The sequence below is a fragment of the Pteropus vampyrus genome, unplaced genomic scaffold (genome assembly GCF_000151845.1).
Source record: "Pteropus vampyrus isolate Shadow unplaced genomic scaffold, Pvam_2.0 Scaffold33, whole genome shotgun sequence".
Lineage (NCBI taxonomy): Eukaryota > Metazoa > Chordata > Mammalia > Chiroptera > Pteropodidae > Pteropus > Pteropus vampyrus.
The window spans coordinates 9,014,425-9,033,576 of NW_011888814.1; the positions used below are offsets into that span (position 1 = coordinate 9,014,425).

At 48.0% G+C, this 19,152-nt stretch overlaps 1 protein-coding gene across 1 annotated transcript; it reads left to right on the top strand.

Annotated features, from left to right (window-relative positions):
* The first annotated feature begins 340 nt into the window (after positions 1–340).
* SMKR1 (small lysine rich protein 1) lies at positions 341–6,094 on the top strand. The gene is made up of 2 exons (XM_011357211.2): positions 341–703; positions 5,420–6,094. The coding sequence occupies exons 1-2, from the start codon at positions 563–565 to the stop codon at positions 5,615–5,617; spliced, it is 339 nt and encodes a 112-aa protein (XP_011355513.1). The 5' UTR covers positions 341–562; the 3' UTR covers positions 5,618–6,094.
* Positions 6,095–19,152: the final 13,058 nt, after the last annotated feature.

A 19,152-nucleotide genomic window follows, 5' to 3' on the forward strand; every position in this document is an offset into this window, starting at 1 on the left:
CCCAGGGCCTAGAACTGAAATGCCTGGCACATGGTGGATGCTCAATAAACTGTTGGATAAAAAGGAATAGTCATAAAAAAAGAGAATGAACTGTGGCCTTGCCCTGCAGGGAGGAGGATGTGGGGATGAACCGCAACACTGGGAGCAGAACTGCACCTACTGCGTCCTTTCTTGCCTAATCCCATGAGGAGCGTAAGAACTTTCAGGCCCTCAATCGCTTGGGGCCCGCTATCGAGCTCTTTTACAAACATTTCTCCATGTTACTCTCACTTCAATCCTCAAAGGCTTTAATCTCACCTTCTAAAGGAGGTTGTAGAGTCTTGGATAACTTCTGCAAGGTCAGCCAGTGACCTTTCTGGCCGAGCTCAGACTCAAACCCGAGTCAGCTCACTCCAAGGCCAATACCACACAGGCCCGAGCACAGCCTGCTCGTTGCGCTGTACCCGCCCTGGTTCGGCCCCTGGCTCTCCTGGTCGAGCCCCGCCGCCCAAAACCCAGACGCCCCAGCGCCGAGCCCGGGTTCCGGGCGCTCACAATCGTCGTCGCCGTAGCGCGAGGTGAAATGGCCCAGCCGGCACCGCACCGCGGGCCAGGAGGAGCGGACGCTACAAGCAAGGCGGGCACGGGTCCCGGGACACTACTAGCTGGGCCCGCCGGGCTCCGCCCAACAGCTGGGCGCCAGGCCCCGGTGTCCCGGCAACAGGTAAACACTGCGCGTCCCCGCCCCGCGACGCACCGCCCCGCGTTTGTGCGCGCGGCCCGCCCGCGCGCCGCTTGTCCTTGCGGCGTGTTCGCCGCGAGCCGGGGAGCCGGTGGCCTGGGTGAAGCGGGCGCTCAAGCCCGGCGTGGTGGCAGCTCGGTGACGGGCTGCCCCCTAACCCCGCCGGGTTCCCCGGAGCTTGTCGGCCTTCTTGGAAGCGTGGCGAGGTCCCGGGCCTGCGGCGGTTCTCAGGCGAGTGCGGAGGAGGAAGCCGGGTGCGCGGCAGGAAATGGGCGCGGGGGCGCCGCCCCCAGGTGATACCGAGAGCTGGGGTTGGCCTCTTCATTTCAAGACTGTGAACCCATGCCACACTCATCTGCACAACTGAGAAAGGAGTTACCATGGTAATACATGTCTTATTTAAGAGATTCCAAGGCTCTCACTAAATTAATTTCATACCGTTCTGCCGTGTAGAGGCACGCTTTACCGAGATTTGATACCCACGCCACGAGATGGGCGTCTTCATCTCCTCGCGTTGTGGGTGGTGTCCAACCCAGTGATCTGAACACTTGGGGTAAAGACGAGGAGGGAGAGAGGTTCCCCAGGCGGTCTGCACGCGCTGAAGTGGGGACAGCAGCAGCAGAATTAGGCTGAGCCCTCTTTCTTTGAGTTGATTGATTTTAGTTCCTTGATTCTCTTGAGCCACTTTCACACACAGAAGATGGGTTCATGTATGAAATAAAGAGAGGCTGGTAACGTAATGTGGAACCCCTGGGCGCCAGTAAGTGCCAACAGCGACTGGCCAGGCACTCTGCTGCTGTCACCGTTCTGGGTCCCGTGCAGGGTTCTCTGCGGATTAAGTAGAAAATGAGCTCAGATGTGACCGGGACCACCACCTGCAGAGAGTGAGGCTTTGGAAGAGACCTTTTGTGCGGGGAATTCTGGCATTTTATGCCCAGGAAACCTTGCAAAGCCCTTACTTACTTCTATCTCACCTCCAAGTCTTTAGGTCACAGAGCCCCAGGTTAAACCACTCCACTCTCTGAAAACTTCAAACCTGCATTTCCAACTTCTGCTCAGTCTCTCTACCAGAGAGCCTTTTCAAACTGTGTTCAAAATCCAGCTCCTTTAACCACTACTGTCTCTGTTCTCCAATGGTAAGTTCATTTCCTGGCCTCAAACTCTCATCCCTCGTCTAATCTCTTGTCACCTGCTTCCCATCCTTACTGCCATTGGTCTTGGGGCCCTCCTTGCCACCTGCCTGGATTCTGGCAGTAGCCCACGACCTCACTGTCCATGTTATCCAGGGCTCTCCATCTCCTTTGTCTTCCTTCCCTGCCAGTTTGATTGTCCGAGAAGGTATGTCATCTTGTAGGTCCTCAGGGACGTCCATCGTCTGCTCAATTAAGTACCGCTCTGCTTGAGCTTGGCGCTCAGAGTCCTTGATAAAGGGGCCTCAACCTCTTCATCTTTATCTGCCGTTTTATCTCCTCTGCCTTTAAAAAAAAAAATTCCCACATTAGACCCACATTCTTCTGGAACACTCCTGTACCAACCCCATTTCCAGCTTTGATCTACTTTTCTTCAAGACAGACCTAGCTCAGAGAAGTACCTCTTGCTAACCAGTTGATCCCTAAGTACCCATAGCCCTCTGCACCTCGGATGCTTTGTTTCGCCTTGGAAAGCCTGGCTCCTCACCCCGCTTAGACTGTAGTATAGAAATGTGTTTAGTAAATCTGTGCTCCTTTTGGTTCTTTACATGGAAAAGCACTAAGATACCTCTTGATTTAAATTAAGTCCTTCCCAGGTTACTTCACAAGGTTGATATTGCCATTTTCTGTCAGGGAACTGAAGCAGATGGTTTAATAAAGCCATTTAAGCTAATAGTGTCCCACTCCTCCTTGGATAAAGGTCAAGCACCTTAGCTTCCACGGCCTGCGGGCCAGAGCTGCACCTGGCCTACCTTTCCAGCCTCAACAATTCTTCCTGCCACCCCCTCTGCCCTATACCCTGTGGTTTCCTGTGGGCCAGCCACATCGACACCCCCCTTTTTTTTCTTTTAGTCCCTTCATCTTGGCATGTTCTTTCTCACCTCAGAGTATTTGCATAGGCCGTTTACTTTAAGAATTCCCTACCCCTTAGGCCACAGGCCACCCTTCAGGAACCCTTCTTCCTTCGTATCCCAGAGTAGGTCACTCCCTGCTCAACCTATGTCATCATAATGCCATGTACCCCGGGTTCTTCTTTGACAGCATAGTTAGTGAGTAAATGTGCGGGGCTCGATGCACAGTAGATATTTGTTAAATATTTGGCGAGTGAATGAAGGAGGCATCTTAAAAATCAGAACAGCAGAAATCTACATTTGCTTTTTAAATCTTGGGTCCGTATTGCATCTGAGTTACAATTTATTTGCTCAGCAAATATTTATTCATCTCTACGATGTGCCAGACATTGGTTTAGGTCCTAGGGAGCTCAGTGGTAAACTCGGACAAACCTCTGGTTAGGGAAACATACAATAAATACATAAACAAAAAATACACTTCGTGAAGGAGATGGAAAGTGACACTACCGGTAGGATTGTTGGGAGACCGTCTGTAACCCCTCCCCACTTTGCCTGAGACGGTCCCAGGCAGCCACGTGGTCTTCATTAAGGAGTTTGGAGAGTTTCAAGTCCAGAGCTATGTGTTCTGAGCCCAGGAACAGCCAAGAGCCATAGAGTTATATGAGAACCAACCCAACCAGCTCAGAAACTGAAATTTTTCACTTATTTGTAATAATTTCTTAACAGATTTATTGAAGTATAATTGATGCAAAATAAATTGCACCTATTTAAAATGTACAGTTTGTTAAGTTTGGCACATGCGTGCTCCCATTTAGCCATTATCACAATCAAGATAACATGTCGATCACCCCAGAGTTTCCTTGTGCTCCTGTGTAATCAATCCTTTTCTCTTGCTCCTCCATACACAGCCCCCGACCGCACCCCCTGTCCCAGGCACCACTGATCTGCCCTGTGTCTGTAGGTTAGTTTATAATTTCTAGGACTTTATATATGTCGAATTACTCAGAATGCATTCTTTTTTGGGGGGAGGGATCTGGCTTCTTTCACTTGTATAATTATTTTGAAATTCATCCATGTTGTAGTCTCTCAATAGTTAGTCCATTTTATTGCTGTGTAGTGTTCCAGTGTGTGGCGATACCACAGTTCGCTTGTTTATTATCCACTGATGGACTTTTGGGTTGTTTTCAGTTTTTAGCTATTACAAACACAAAGCACTGTGAACATTCATGTACAAGTCTGAATGCACATATGCTTTCATTTCTCTTGGTAGATACCTAGGAGTGGAATGGCTGGATTATATGCTAAGTATGTGTTTAACCTTTTAAAGAAACTGCTGACTTGTTCTCCAAAGCGGCTCTGTCACTTTAGATTCCCACCAGCAATGTATGAGAGTTCTGTTTCCTCCATGTTCTCACCATCACTTGGTATGGTCAGTCTCTGTAATGTGAGCCATTCTAACAAATGTGTGCTGGTAGCTCATTATGGTTTTAATTTCATATCCTTAATGACTTAATGTTGAGTATCTTTTCATGTGCTTATTGGCCATTTGTGTATCTTCTCTGGGGAAGAGTCCAAATCTTTTGACCATTTCTTATTGGGTTATTTTCTCATTATGTTTCAAGAGTTCTTTACCTGTTCTAGACATAAGACCTTTATCAGATATATGATTTGCAAATATTTTCTCCCAATCTGTGGCTTGGCTTTTCATTTTCTTGACAATATCTTTTGAAGAGCACAAGTTTTTAATTTTGATGGTGAATTTATCAGTTTATTCTTTCACAGATTGTGAAGTGTGGTCATGGCAAAAACACAGACAGAGCCTGGTAGACCACTTTGCACTGTGACCTTGCTGAGCCAAATAATACCTACTCCCCTTCAAATATGGCTCTAAGGATTAGCGGCAATAAAGTGATGGCAACAGTCATTTGTTGAGTGCTTGCTTCACGTCAGACGCTGTGCTAAGTGCCTTATATTCATGTCTCAATACTCATGGCTGCTTAATGAGCTAAAGACTACTGTATAACAAGTGCCTAAATATATTTTTGCATCCTGATTATCAAATGTGTTTTCCTTTAATTTTTATTATGAAAGTTTTCATATATACACAAAAATAGAATAGTAAAATGAATCCCATATATCCCTTCAGAAATTATTAGGATTTTGCCACATTTGTTTCATCTGTTTGTTTTGTTTGTTTGTTTGTTTTTGAAGGGGAGACTGCAGTAGTTTAAAGCAAATCTCAAGCCTTTTTTAATTTCATTCTTACAGATTTTAGTGTGCATCTCTGAAACGTGTAAACATTTTTTTCATGACCCACTGCCATTATCAGACCTCATAGAATGAATAATTCCTTGATAGTATCAAATATCCCCAGTTGCCTAAAAACTGTCTTTTTGCAGCTTGTTTGTTTGAATCAGAATGCAAACAAGGTCCACACATTGTATTAGGTTGGGTCTCTTTTAATGTGGAGGTGCTTAATATACATTTGTTGAATTAAATTGCATGTGTCTCCTCCTCCAACTCCATGCAAAAGTTTTCGTTGTTACAAGCTTTTCCTTTTTGGAAGTTTTTTTCTTAAGTTCAGTAGGTATGTTGAAAATTATGTCGAGGCTATAAAAAGTAATTTTTTGCCCCATGTATATACTTGTCTTTGAAAGCCAGGTAAAGGGAAAAGAGGAAAAAGCCGGAACTTGCCTCATGGGAAGAAGCAGAAGAAACCCGAAGTGGACATTCTCAGCCCCGCTGCGATGCTGAACCTCTACTACATCGCCCACAACGTGGCCGACTGCCTGCGCATGCGCGGCTTCCGCTGGCCAGGTGCTCCCAAGACAAAGAGAGGGAAAAACAAGACTTAAGCGATAGCGTTGGCCAGCATCTCTCTCTTACGGGGACCGGAGCTTGAAGAAATCAGGATCATACAACTATTGCAAGCAAAATGGACTTTACTGAAGACAACGTGAGATGCAAACTTTTCTGTGGTAGTTGATGATAAAGAAATGCATTTTACTTCCTCAGCGCAATCCAGGCGTGGTTAGCCACTTTGGTCTTTCAGAAGTTAAGCGGGGAAAAAGAACTAATTCCTACATAGTGTGGTGGAATCAATAGGACTTTAAGAAATTATCATAATCCTGGGTTAGCATTAAACCTTGCTCTCAAAAGGCAGTTCTAGTTTACATGAGTTTTCTTTTGCCAAAGGGGATTTGTTATTTAAAGAAGAGGTGGCAAAGAGCACAGGATTTGCATATGAATGTCCCTCTCTTGGGCACTGTTCCCTTTCCTTGTCTTTTACAGAAAAAAATAATAAACATTTTGTTTCTATAATTTTCTCAGCAGTCTGACTCTTGCCTGATTCTAATTAGCCACAGACACCGGTGGAGACTAAGATCGTCACTACTGCTGTGACCTCGTTAGGGCTGCCAAGCAGATGATTCAAAAGGGCAGACGGCATTCAGCGGTTGGGGTGCAGGGAAAAGGGAGCAGATCAGCCTCATCCCTCGCCTTTCTACTTCACCTAACTCTTCTCCCTCTTTTTCTGCATCTTCTCCACCCCTTCTACAGGCTTCCTCCTCAACCCGGCCGACCCCAAGTTATGGAATTGGTGCCAGACATTTTCCGTGGGCATCTGCTGATATTATAGGATCTTCCTCACTTGGGTGGAGACGCTTAAGAGATAAAGCTGCAGTTCTTTATCCTTCGCCCCAAAGACCTAAAAGCCCCAAATAGGAGACTTGGAAGGAAAGGCATTTTTTAAGTGTAAACACCATCTCTGGATCACCTAGCATCCCACCCCTGCCTCCTGCTCTCTTCCTGGTACATTTTACCACTTCCCCCACAGCGACGCCTTCGCTGTTGTCTCCATTCACAGCTCTGGTTCCCCTAGGTGGCACCTGTCCAGGGATGCTCTAGTTTGTCTGAATTACTTATAATGGTGCCGCGGGTTGCCTTGCCGGAGTCTCAGAGATTCACGCAGTTGGCTACGGAAGGCTACAACCCAGGCCTCAGGATTTTATAAGTATCGAACAAGACAGGAAATCATGTAGATCTTTGTACTGGAGAAGTAGATGCTCATAACACACGTGAGTTTCTGGGGGACGACATTTGTGTAGCTGTGCTGTCTGTGCAGATTCAGGGGAAGCCCTCGCTCCAGTGAAGGTTGGTACCCCCTAACCTGAAGGGAGGCCCTTTCCGCTCTCTGTCTACAGGCTTTGGCCGCAGAGCACCTTCCTGCTCTGTTAGCGACCGCCGGGCTGGATCTAGTGGTTCCGTGAACATGGCAACTGGTTCGGCCCTTCTCAAATTTGAGTGTGCATCATGGTCACCAGGAGGACTGGTCAAAGGGCACATTGCTGGGCCCCACCCAGCAAGAAGGTTTGAGAATTTGTGTTTCCACTAAGCTCCCAAGTTAAACTGCTCTGCTGGACCGCACACTTGGGGCAGCACCGCTCTAGCTCCTGCTGCCTGACCAGATGCTAAAAGCTTCCTGAGCCTTTGAACTCGTAGGACTTCTGATGCCCTCTGCCTCACTTGGGCTCAGGAGCTTGCATCCGAACCGTTACGTTTATTGGAATGCAGGGGAGGTGGCCCTTGCAGGGCTTCCTTTTGATCTCGCCTGCAGCATAGATAACATCTTTTAGGGCAGCGGTCCCCAACCTTTTTGGCACCAGGGACCGATGCTTCTATGAGAATCTAGTGCCTGATGATCTGAGGTGGAGCTGAGGCGATGATACCAGCGCTGGGGAGCGGCTGCAAATACAGATGAAGCTTGGGTCGTTCACCTGCTGCTCATCTCCTGCTCTGTGGCCCGGTTCCTAACAGGCCACGGACTGGTACTGGTCTTCAGCCCAGGGGTTGGGGACCCCTGTTTTAGGCGACATGCCAGTCCGCGGACATGCACAGGCTAAGAAGGTTATCTGGAAGTGGGAATGCTTTCTTCTTTTGAGATGGTAAATGATGAGCAGAAAGGATTGTGAGCATTGGAAGAGAAACACTGATCTGATTGGACGAGGCACTGTCTCTGCCTTTACACCCAGTTTTTGGCAGAGTGGTGAAAGTCTTTTTGGTACTGTACTCGGAACCCTGGAGGGAATTTTGAGAAGTAAATAGCTACAGTTTTTTTAGAGAAATAACATTTTTGGTGGAACTACATTTAAAACGTCAATAGATTTATCTCATTTTAACACATTCATTTGGCTTTTACTATACTTGGCACTAGGAGGGTAAGACAGGTTTCTGACCTTGGGAAAGAGGCTAGTGCCTCATGACCCAGGGCAGTTAAATTTCTACTTCAGCTTCGATAAAGCACATTCCTCACACAACTTAGGAAGGTGATTAAGAGGAGGGTGGGACCGAGAGACCCTAGTAGGAATCTGGAGGGCAGCTAATGAGGAAATAATCCTTGAACCTGGCCGCTGTCATTTCCGCTCAACCCAGATCGGCAAGGATCTGATTCTTCCCGCGGTCGGGGATTCAGCGGGAGCTCACGAGGGAGCCGTGATGGAAAAGTCCACACAGACCCTGCGATGTCTGCAGGAGACGAGGACTGACATGAAGGCTTCCTCGTGAGGCTTCGGGGCTTTTCGTGAGGATGGAAGCAGGGCCCAGTGGAGTGAGAAAGTGGGAGGGAAAGGACGAGTGACCACAGCAATAGGCAACGTGTCCACTGAGGGGAAGGAGAGACTTGGCAGTAGCACGTGGCTAGAGGACATGTTTAGAACGGAAATGCCCCTTGCACAATTGATGACGTATGATCAAGAAGATAATAACCAGTGTTGGCAAGGATATGGAGAAAATAGGTTCCGGTGGGAATGTAAAATGGTGCAGCTGCTGTAGAAAAATTTGGTGGTGCCACCAAATGTTATAAGCAAAGTTACCATTTACCCAGCAATTCCACTCCTGGGTGTGTGCCCAGGATATGCCGAGGGTACACATTGTGCTAAGTGAACGAGGCCAGTCACAAAGGCCGCATCCTATGTCATTTCATTTATACTAAATGTCTTGAATAGGCAAATCCATAGAGACACTAAATTGGTTGTTGCAGGGGTTGGGAGAGGGGTGATAGGCAGTAACTACTAAGGGGTAGGGTTCCTCTGTGAGCTGGTAAAAGTGTTCTGGAATTAGTGGTGATGGTTGTACAATTTTGTGACTATATTAAAACCACTGAATCGTGCTCTTTAAATTTAGTATACTAAATGAAATTTAGTATAAATGAAATTTAGTATACTAAATTTATACTAGATTTTATACTAGATTTAAAATTTATACTAGATTTTATGGTATGTGATGACATACCATAAATGACAGCTAGTAAAGGCCTCAAAAGACTGGGAGATAAAGGAGATGAGGGTAGGTACCAACGGCCAGAGTATGTGCCGCAGCAGAGATGAAGCCGTAGTCAAACAGCTACAGCCAGATGCCTGGGGCAGGGAAAACTGGGACCTGCCGCCAAAGCAGGAATAAAGAGGCATAGTGTCCAACCTTCCCGCAGGGGAAGAGGCTGCTAGGGTCCGGACTGCCTCGTCTCGACTCAAGTTCCAACCACCATCACCTTTTCTACCCACCCACCGTCTCTGGACCTCACCCTCAGCAGGCTGCCTGATCTCCCTATCTGGGTCTGCGTCCCCACCCCACATGTTTTTGATGCAGAGTCCCACCCCTCTTCTGCAAGGACACAGGAAGAGTCCAGAACAGAACCAATTTCTTATTGAAGCAGCCCAGCCTTTTCTCTGCAGGTTTCCCCCTGTCCTTTCCCCCAGCCCTGCAAAGCTCCAAGGGACATTTCATCATAGTGACCACCCCATGACCCTGCATCTTCATTCCTCCAGCCCTGTGGAGCTGACTGCAAAGACATTTAACCTACAGGAAGGAATTCAACCATGCGGGCCCACTCTGCAAGCATGGTCATAGACACAGACACAGACAGACACACACACTCAGACACACACAGACACATGGACATGGACACAGAGACACACAGACACAGACACGGACACAGACACACTCAGACACACACAGACACACGGACATGGACACAGAGACACACAGACACGGACACAGACACAGACACACACACTCAGACACAAACACAGACACACGGACACGGACACAGACACACAGACATGGACATAGACACACAGACACACGGACACAGACACACACACTCACACACACAGACTTGGACACAGACACAGACACAGACACACTCAGGCAAACACGAACATGGACACAGTCACTCAGACACAGACACGGACACAGACACGGACACAGACACGGACACGGACACAGACACACACACTCAGACAGACATGGACACATAGACACAGACACGGACACACAGACACACACACACACTCAGACATACACAGACACAGACAGACACACTCAGACACAGACACGGACACGGACACTCACTGGGACACACACACTCAGACACACATAGACACAGAGCTGTCACTGCCCCAGGGAAAGTGAGACCATAGCCAAGAAGGCAAGAGAAACAAGGTAGTGGAACTTTAAGAGCTGGGAGCTGAATTTTATTTCACATTTGAAAATTAACTCTAATTTTAAACATTTCCGAACACAAGAGTAGAAAGGAGCACAACAAACCCCAGCTTCGACCCTGCTCACCGTTAGACTTATTCATTCGTCTATCCCCGCTTTATTTTCCTTTTAGCATTTTGAAGCGAATCACACACATGCCGTTTCACCCCCGAATGCTCCAGTATCTTCGCTATTCCGAACAGGCCATTTTACATTCGAACTCCCACTTCCGGTGCCATCCAGCTGCAACTTGAGTCACTCAGTGGCCATCTGTTAAAGGACCCTGTGCCCGAGGTTGAAGCTTTCCATCCTCGTTCCACACCCCTCTGCCACCTTCAAACCCCCTTAAGTGACCTTGAATTTGAAAAGCCATGGCATGACCCTGCCGCCCGTTTCTGCTCGCATTCCATTCCCCTCCTCTTTTTTATTTATTTTTTCCTTTTCCGCCATATTTCCTGAATGCACGGTCAAGCCTATCTTTCCTCTGAACCACCCCAAATCTTTCCTCCAGTCACCAGGGACTTCCTGGTCCCGGGACAGTGGCCTTTTCTCCATCCTCCTTTTATTCTTGGCTTCGCCCTTCACTAACATGTTTTCAGCCCCTCCTGCTGGCAGGTGCGGGGCTCTAGTCCCGGCCTCTGCTCCAGCCTCCTCCACCCTCCTCTTCCCTTCTCAGGGAAACAGGGTGCTCTCAGGACCCAACATGTCCTCTCAGCTTTCTGCCCCCTCCACCCTCACATGGCCGTCGGGGAGGACTGCATGGGCTTCTGAATCCCTTCCCACCCGTTTCAGAGCATAGAGCCTGCTTCGTTGCTCATCCCTTTAATAATGTACACGGGGGACACTCTGGAAAAACGCACATCGCAAAGAAGACCATTAGAATCACCCTCAAATTAACCCACCTGGAGAGAAGCTCCGCCAACATTTCGGCATAGTTGGTGTATTCTTGGGCTTTTCCCTACATGGCGATATGAATATATCCGCATATATGAAAGAGTGCGTGATTTTGTTCTAGGGCACGTCTTTCTCCTGCACTTTCAAGCTTGCTCTCTCTGCCAGCTCCTTCCCTCAGCCTGGAAAAAGGGAGGCTCTTTCTCTGGGGCTCGCTGAAGTCTGGGGGCAGATTTGAAAGGAGATGTGTGGAACAGCAAAAATGGCACAGTCATTCTTTTATTCATCGAATAGATGTGTGATCAAGGGCCCGTTGTGTGCCAGGCACTGGGGCGACAGCAATGGGGCCCACAGAGGTGTGATTTTGCTACGGAGCCCCAGTCTTGAGGGGGCGGGGGGTGCGTAGTCACTAGTTAGTGCTATGACAACATACACCAGCACTGTCCGACAGAATTTTCTTCAACGATGGAAATGTCCCATAGTTGTGCTGTCCAACATGGTAGCGATGAACCACATGTGGCTACTGAAGAACTGGATGTTTTATTTGATGTCGTTGTAACTCATTTAAATTCAAATAGCCACGTGTCGCTAGTGGCGGCTGTTTGGGCAACACAGAATTAAATGTGGAGGGGCTTGACCCGGTTGGGGAGGGGGAGAGGGCAAGTAGATGTCAGCGAGGAAGTGGTGCTGGAGGCGACACCTGCAGAGGAGCCGGCATCCGGACGCATCCCCGTCCGCTGACGAATCCCTAGAGATTTTGTATTCTTGCTATTTTGTTTTTCTTAAAGAGGGCCCCCAAGCATTAGGCCCCCAAAATCTGAACCTGCCCTTAGAAGACATTGACTAGGAATAAATCAGGCAGGGGCAGAGCGTGCGCAAAGGCAGGAGGGCGCATGGCAGACCAACAAGAACTAAAGGGGGGCATGAGATGAGGACCTCGTGGGTCCAACTAGGCCCCTTGGGACCAGGATCCAAGAAGGTGCCAGAGAACTCAGCAGCAGCAGCCCCCTGTGGTGGGACCACCGGTTCTGCCATCTGCTTGCACGCTCTCCTCGCTCTGGGCTCACCTTTTCTCTGCTCCTAAGATCTGCTTACCCTACGTTTCTTCTTTTCCACACCTTCAGCTTGTCGTGATCCCTGCGACTCCAGCTGTACACTGTGATCTCTCTCGACGTTTCCTACATGCCGTGTTCTCTGTGTCTTTACAGAACGAAGAATCTGATGGACTCACCTTGTCTGACCATAGACCCGGCTCTGTAGGAGCAGCCAGTGGATGAGCTGTCAGGGTCTGGGATCTCGCACTGGTCCAGTCGGCTGTGCCAAGGGGTGGTACAGGCAGGAATCACTAAACGTGGGCACCAGGGTGATTCTTCGTGGTGTGGAGGGGGTCGGTAGTGTGGTTGGCAGGAACGCTTGCTTGCTTTCACTCTAGCTATAATTCCTCCCTTTATGGGCAAGATCCTGGAAAGAATTTACTCACATTTTTTCCTGCACTTCATCACCTTCCTGTCACATGTTTCCTCTCTCACTTTTATTTTTACACCTACTTTACATTTAAAATTTCAAGCCTACAGAGAGGTCAAAAGAAAGTACAATGAACCCCCAGGCCCTTTACCTAGACCAGGGTTCTTAGCCTCGGCATTCAGCATCAGGGGCTGGACAATTCGTTGATGTAGGAGCGTGTCCTGCGCACTGTGGGATATTCAGCAGTGTTTCCTGACCTCTGCCTACCGGATGCTCATAGCGCCCCCTCAACCGAGACAATCAAAGATGTCTCCACACATCGCCAAATGTCCCCTGGCAGGCGAAATCACCCCCGGTTGAGAACAATTAACCCAGATTCAGGAAATGATGTTTTGTCTCATTTGCACACACACACACACACTCTCTGTGTATAAATATATCCGTATGTAACACATGCATATATTACATACATATATAATACTAATATATACACATACATATAAGCATATGTATACATGCATATCTGTTTTTATATACATATAATCCTTGAGAGTAAACAAATGTTGCAAAAAATAATGCATATGTACCACTAAGAAAGAGGGGAAAGAAACCTACCGCCAGTGCCATCAGTCATATGACAGACACATCATATTCAAATGCGGGAAAAAGTGCCTTAGAGTGGTTGGAATTTGGCAATTGCTGAGCCAATGCCTTGTTTTGCCCACGCCCTTCTGCTCGATACTCTCTGCTGTCTTGGCCTCTTTGATGCCATCTCTCCTGGCTCTCCTCCTCTCGCCGGCTGTGCTTCTACATCCGTTTCACTTCTCCTCTTCCTGTCCACAGGGGGTCCGCTTACATGGCGTCCACAGGATTCTCCCCATGCCGCCCCACCTCGGCTCTGCCCTGCACCGCTTCCCTCCTCCATCCCACCCCACCCCTCAGCTGACTGCACCAGGGTTGGTCATCTGGCTGTAAAACATGAGTAGGTGAGTCAGACCTTCTCCCTAGGAGATGTGAGATGTCCCTGGAAAATTCAGGAAGAGGGCCTGCAGGCACTGGGGAATTGGGGACCAGTGCTCAGAAGAGAGATGTTGGATGGAGTGTAGGTTTCAATGTATTTAGCGCAAGCTCCTGGTTGGAACCTAGAGCTGGTCAGGATAGTGTAAAGAGGTAAGAAAGGAGCATCAAATTAGGAACCTTGGGAACAACGTCCTCTCATTTAAGGCAGAGGGAAGAAGAGGAACTGTCACAGAAGCAGGAGTTGAAGGAGACGGTGAGCAAACCTGGAAGGAAAGGGGCATCTGTGTGGCTGCGTGCTGCAGAGGCGTCAGGGAGGGTAACGGAATGGGAACAGGGACCACGATCTGCTAGACAAGGGGTCCTCCTTGTCTCGGTCTCCTTTACGAAAGAGGAGATGAGAGTAAGTGTATAGGGGAGGAATGAGGAGCTTCAGCTGGTGCACAAACCAAAACAAAACCTCCCGCGGTCAGAATCTGGCTCTGCACCCACCCAACAGGCTGTGGCTGATGCCTCCTTATCTCCCCCCGCCTGGGGTGTGAGGGTGCAGTGTGCATTTCTGAGCTGCCCTGAAAGCTCAGAGAAGCCGCCTGCTTGGAGCAGGGTCACTGCCGGGGCCAGGCACTCCTGGAGGCTGGGCAGCCTTACAGGCAGACCCACTCGCCGCTAGGTTGGGGGTCAGCATCATGTTTTGTCTTGAAGATCAGAGCCAACTTGAGATTGATTTTCTCCTCACCTGCCATTCCTTACCACACACAAATCCTGTGTTGGCCATTGCTCTTTAAAAATACAGATGTGATCCCATTGCTCCTCTGTCTCAAACATTCCCATGGCAACCTGTTGCCCTTGGGATAAAATCAAACTTCTCACCATGGCCCACAAGCGCTGCATGTTCAGCTACAGTTGGTCTCCTGGTGATTTCAACAAGCTCTCCACTTTCTGTCTCCATGGCTGCAGAAAGAATGTCCACTCTGCCTCATGACAGCCTTTCACACCCTTGGAGACAGTTCTTTTTATTATTATTATTCAGATATAATTGACATATATTAATTTCAGGTGTACAACATAATGATTCGATATTTGTATAGACTGCGAAATGACACCCACAAGAAGTCTAGTTAACATCTGTCCCCATATGTAATTACACATTTTTTCTTGTGATAAAGAGGGTTCTTTGTGGGAAGGAACATCTGTTCTTCTGTACGCCAAACACCCCAGTCCCTCCAACTACTTTTCACTTGACATGATCCTTCTTGGTCACCTTTTCCTGGATGTCACCAGTTTGCCATTGCCCCTGTGGCTAAGGTGGGGCACCCACATTTCACGGCCCAGTGAGGCTCTTGCCTCCTGAAATCTGGACATTAGAACATCCTTCCAGGCCAAGCTGACATGAGGCTTTTGGACTAGATCTGTTTTTCATTTAAATAGCTCAAGGCCTAGCGCAGCCACTGTGGAAAACAGTTCGGTGGCTCCTCAAAAAGTTAAATGTAAAATCGCCATCTGACCCAGCAATGCCACTTCTAGGTATGTACCCAAAAGGAGTGAAAGCAGGGAGCCAGGTCCTCGGACACCAATGCACACAGCAGCATGACCCACAGTAGCCAAAAGGTGGAAACATGGACGAACCAGACGTGGTCTTTACATGCAATGGAATATTATTCAGCCTGAAAAGGAAGGGAATTCTGACAGGTGCTACAACATGCATGAACCTTGGAAACATTATGCTAAGTGAAATAAGCCAGTCACAAAAGTCTGAATATCGTATGAGTCATTTATACATGTTATCTAGAGTAGGTAAATTCATAGAGGAAGCATGTAGAATAGCGGGTACCAGGGGCTGAGGGGAGGGTAGAATGGGAAGTCATTGTTTAATGAGTATAGAGATTCTTTTTGGGATGGTGAAAAAGTTCTAAATGGATAATTGCGATGATTTATAATCTTATGAATGTACTTAATGCCACTAAATTATACAATTAAAATGGTTAAAGTTATAGATTTTGTGTTATATATATTTTACCATAGTTTAAAAAATATAAATTCAGTCAATCAATCGATTGAGGCTTTTTCCTTTGTTCTAGATCTCCGGCAGAGGGGGGAGGGGGAGGACAGCATGTGCAGGGCAAACCCCCCCTCCCCCCACCTCCGAGGCTTCCTCTCTCCAGTTGGACAGTGAGAAGTGGGGACATGAAGGAAGGGGACATTCTCAGAAAGATGGGGACCCCCTCCAGTACTCCTCCCTCACCCGGCTCCCTTCCTCTGCACACGACCTTATTTCTCACCTTCTCCTTGAGATGTAGAGAAAACAGTGCCCTCTCTATCCTCTGTCCAGCTCACCCGCAGGCCTCCGAGCCACAGCGCACACTACACGTGCCACCAGACCGCCTACCCTTACCCCTCCGCCCGCCGCCGCCCGCCTCCGCCCACTCCCAACAGAAAACACTTCGCCGTGGGCCTCGCTTGCCGTCTCTGGTTTGGAGTCTGCATTCCTACTCTGTTTTGCACCTTGGATCTGTTACTCTGTAAACAGCTTTCCCCGGTTATTTCAACCTTGTGTTTTCCCTCCCGGACTAGGATGTAAAATGCATTAACGATAAATGAGGCAGAAAAGCTGTGAATGAGGGGGTTAGCGCATAGCAACCTCAGCACAAGGAACGCGTGCAAGGCCAGGAGGCTGTGCAGACTGAGGTCCAGCACCTCATGCGCGTCAGGCCGCTGACCCCGCCACTGTCCCTGCTGCTGTCCCTCAAACTTCCTCTTCTTGGGCCTCCTGGTCCCTGGCTCTGGGGCACCAGTCACCATTATATTAAGCATAGTTATATTTACCACAAATAGGTCACCAGGAGAGCTATGAACAGCAGTGTCCATGCATCTGGGTCCACCGTTGTCTGTGAGAGTTGAATTGCCCAGTGCCACTTGGTTCCTTCTCTGTCCCCCCATGTCCTTCAGCCTTTAACCCATTGGTAGTCCGTGGGCATCTGTTTTTCTGTAAGATTGCTGAGCTCCATCCACACTGCTGAAGTCAGCCTCCAAGAGCCCAAGGTGACAATGGCAGCCTGTTGCTGCAGTACAGCCATGCCGTGTGTGTGTGTGTGTGTGTGTGTGTGTGTGTGTGTGGTGTCTTGTTAGGATTAAATGAGATAATACATGTCACATGTTTAGCCTAGTGCCTAGCATGTGGTAAGTGCATAGAACATGTGAGTTATATCAATAGGATTAATTAAAGAATGTGTCATTGACACAGCCTGCTATTCAGACTATGGAATTAGTTTCTTCCTACCTTCAAGTTTGTTCCCACACGCAAATCCTCTGAAATTAACTATTTTAAATTCTCAGCTGCAACTTAATTCTGTACATCCAAGTGGAAAGCTTAAAGTCAAATCAATTAACAAATAGGACCATGCAGAGAGTTCTGAAGAAGCATGCATTATGTCCTTGAACTCAAAGAACTCACATTTTTCAAAATTCAGTTTTGAAAGAAAGAATAAATGCAGAGACCTTGGGCCTGAAATAGCAGGGGACCCCCGGTCAGTTGACACTGCTCTGTTGCTAGTGGGTCGCGGGGTCAGGCAGGGAGAGCAGAGCACAGCGTAGCTCAGAGCACGATTGCACTTGTATGGCAGGAGTGACAAATTTGTCTTTAAGGCTAAAGGCGTTTAAAACTGATCTGCTTATTTGAAACAAATAATAAAATAAAATGAAATGCAAAGATATCCCTAATTGACTCACTTAAGAGTGGCAAGAGAGCAACTGAATCTTTCAAAAATATATATATACTTTTTCTTCAAAATAAAATTCAGAGAACGAATAAAGTGAAACTCTAGTGGTTTCTAGGTCCCACTGGCCAAAGACTTCACATTTCATTTTTACACTTCCTGAGCTCTGCTCAGGCTGTCCCTTTCATTGTGGATTTGTTTTTCACAAGACATAGAGATAAGCACCACAAGATTTGCTGCGTTTAAAACCACCCCCGTTCTCATGGTAACTGATGGTCCATCAGCACCAAAATACACGAAGGCGCCAGGGCAGCAAGAAGATGTTACTACGACAACTGGAATTTGGAGAGTACATTTTTAAAGAAGTGTGGGAGGGTTTAACTTCACTGTCTTCAAGAAAGCAGGGTAGGATGAGTCAGGCATTTCAGAAAACAGGAGAGGTCTGGGGTCCAAGGTCTGGGCTCACATGGCTCACCAGGTCATAGCATTGGCTGGGAGATGGGTGACGAGGGAGTGTTGACTACACAATTTTGTGGAATTGCCTCAGTGAAATGTTGTTCTCCTCAGAAATTATACAAAGACATCTTTTTGTGTTGGGAGTAGATAGGGTAAAGGATTGAGTATTAGAGGAGATGAATTAGATGTTTAGCCTTCACGGAATGTATAGATAGAAAGATGACCAGGAAAAGTCAGCTTGCTTTAAAAAAGTCTTCATTCTTAAATAAGTAAATAGGTAAATGGTCCATCCTCCACAGTTTAGATTGTATAGGCACTACTAGGAACTTGAAAAGGATATGACATTTACATTTTTCTCTGAGGATATGAATTTGTTTCTCCTCCTGGACCTAACAAAGCTGAAAATAGTGTCTTTGTCTTGTGTGTACTGAACATTTCTAACTTCGGAACTGGGCTACGGAAGGTCTGTGGACACAGCGGAAGGGTGCCCACCCACTGCGTGTGGTGCCAGAAAGAGCTTCTCACAGCCTGGGACAGGTGCCTGTGTCCTGGGGCCCTTGTAGCCCACTTCCAGGCATTAAGTGACGGAGGCCCGCCCAGCCTAGCAGGCCTCCCACGTAATGGTGTCGGTTTCCACCTGCCTGGAGTGATTCCGTATTGTCTCAGAGTCTCCCTACTGTTACCTGAAATCGCTAAGACCGTTTCTTTTCTTGGTCTTGCTATCTCTACAATTTACTATGGAGGACTGGGTGGAGCCAGGAAATTCGAGTTTTCCTGCCTGCCCTGGGCGAGTCTCTGAGGCAGGAGTTGTGCAGCTCACAGAGCGAGATGCCTTAGTAGAGAAGCTTCTGTAAGCAATTTGTTTAATTTTCCCACTAATCCTCTCAGGCTCAGAGGGGTGAAGTAAGTCACCCACGGCCACACAGCAGTAACTGACGAGGTGAAGTTCAAGCCAGGTCTGACTCCAGAGTCCAAGCTCTAGTCCACCCCATACTGCATCGCAGGGAGAGGGGGACAGCCTAAGTTTTCACAGGCCGATGGCTGAACATGGTTGTTGACCAAACCTGGGGGCATCCTGCTTTCGGGTCACTATTTCGTCTCTCCTGTCCCACCTCACCGAGTGGGGTGCACGGAGAGGTTATAGACCCTGCAACAACTTGCCGTCGCTCTGGCACATTCTGACACTCTGCTTTTTATTTTCTGTATTTTGTGATGTATCGACATCGTGGGGCCTTGCAGGCCCAGGGAGGGACTACTGCTCCCATGATTAACTAATTTCTGGAGATAGGAAACAGCCTGCCTGTGAGCGCCCC

Excerpts from the sequence above, each read along its gene's own strand:
- SMKR1 (XM_011357211.2), top strand. The coding sequence starts at position 563 with ATGGCCCAGCCGGCACCGCACCGCGGGCCAGGAGGAGCGGACGCTACA. Across the intron at positions 704-5,419 it reads CCCCGGTGTCCCGGCAACAG|CCAGGTAAAGGGAAAAGAGG; the intron begins GTAAACACTGCG and ends TGTCTTTGAAAG.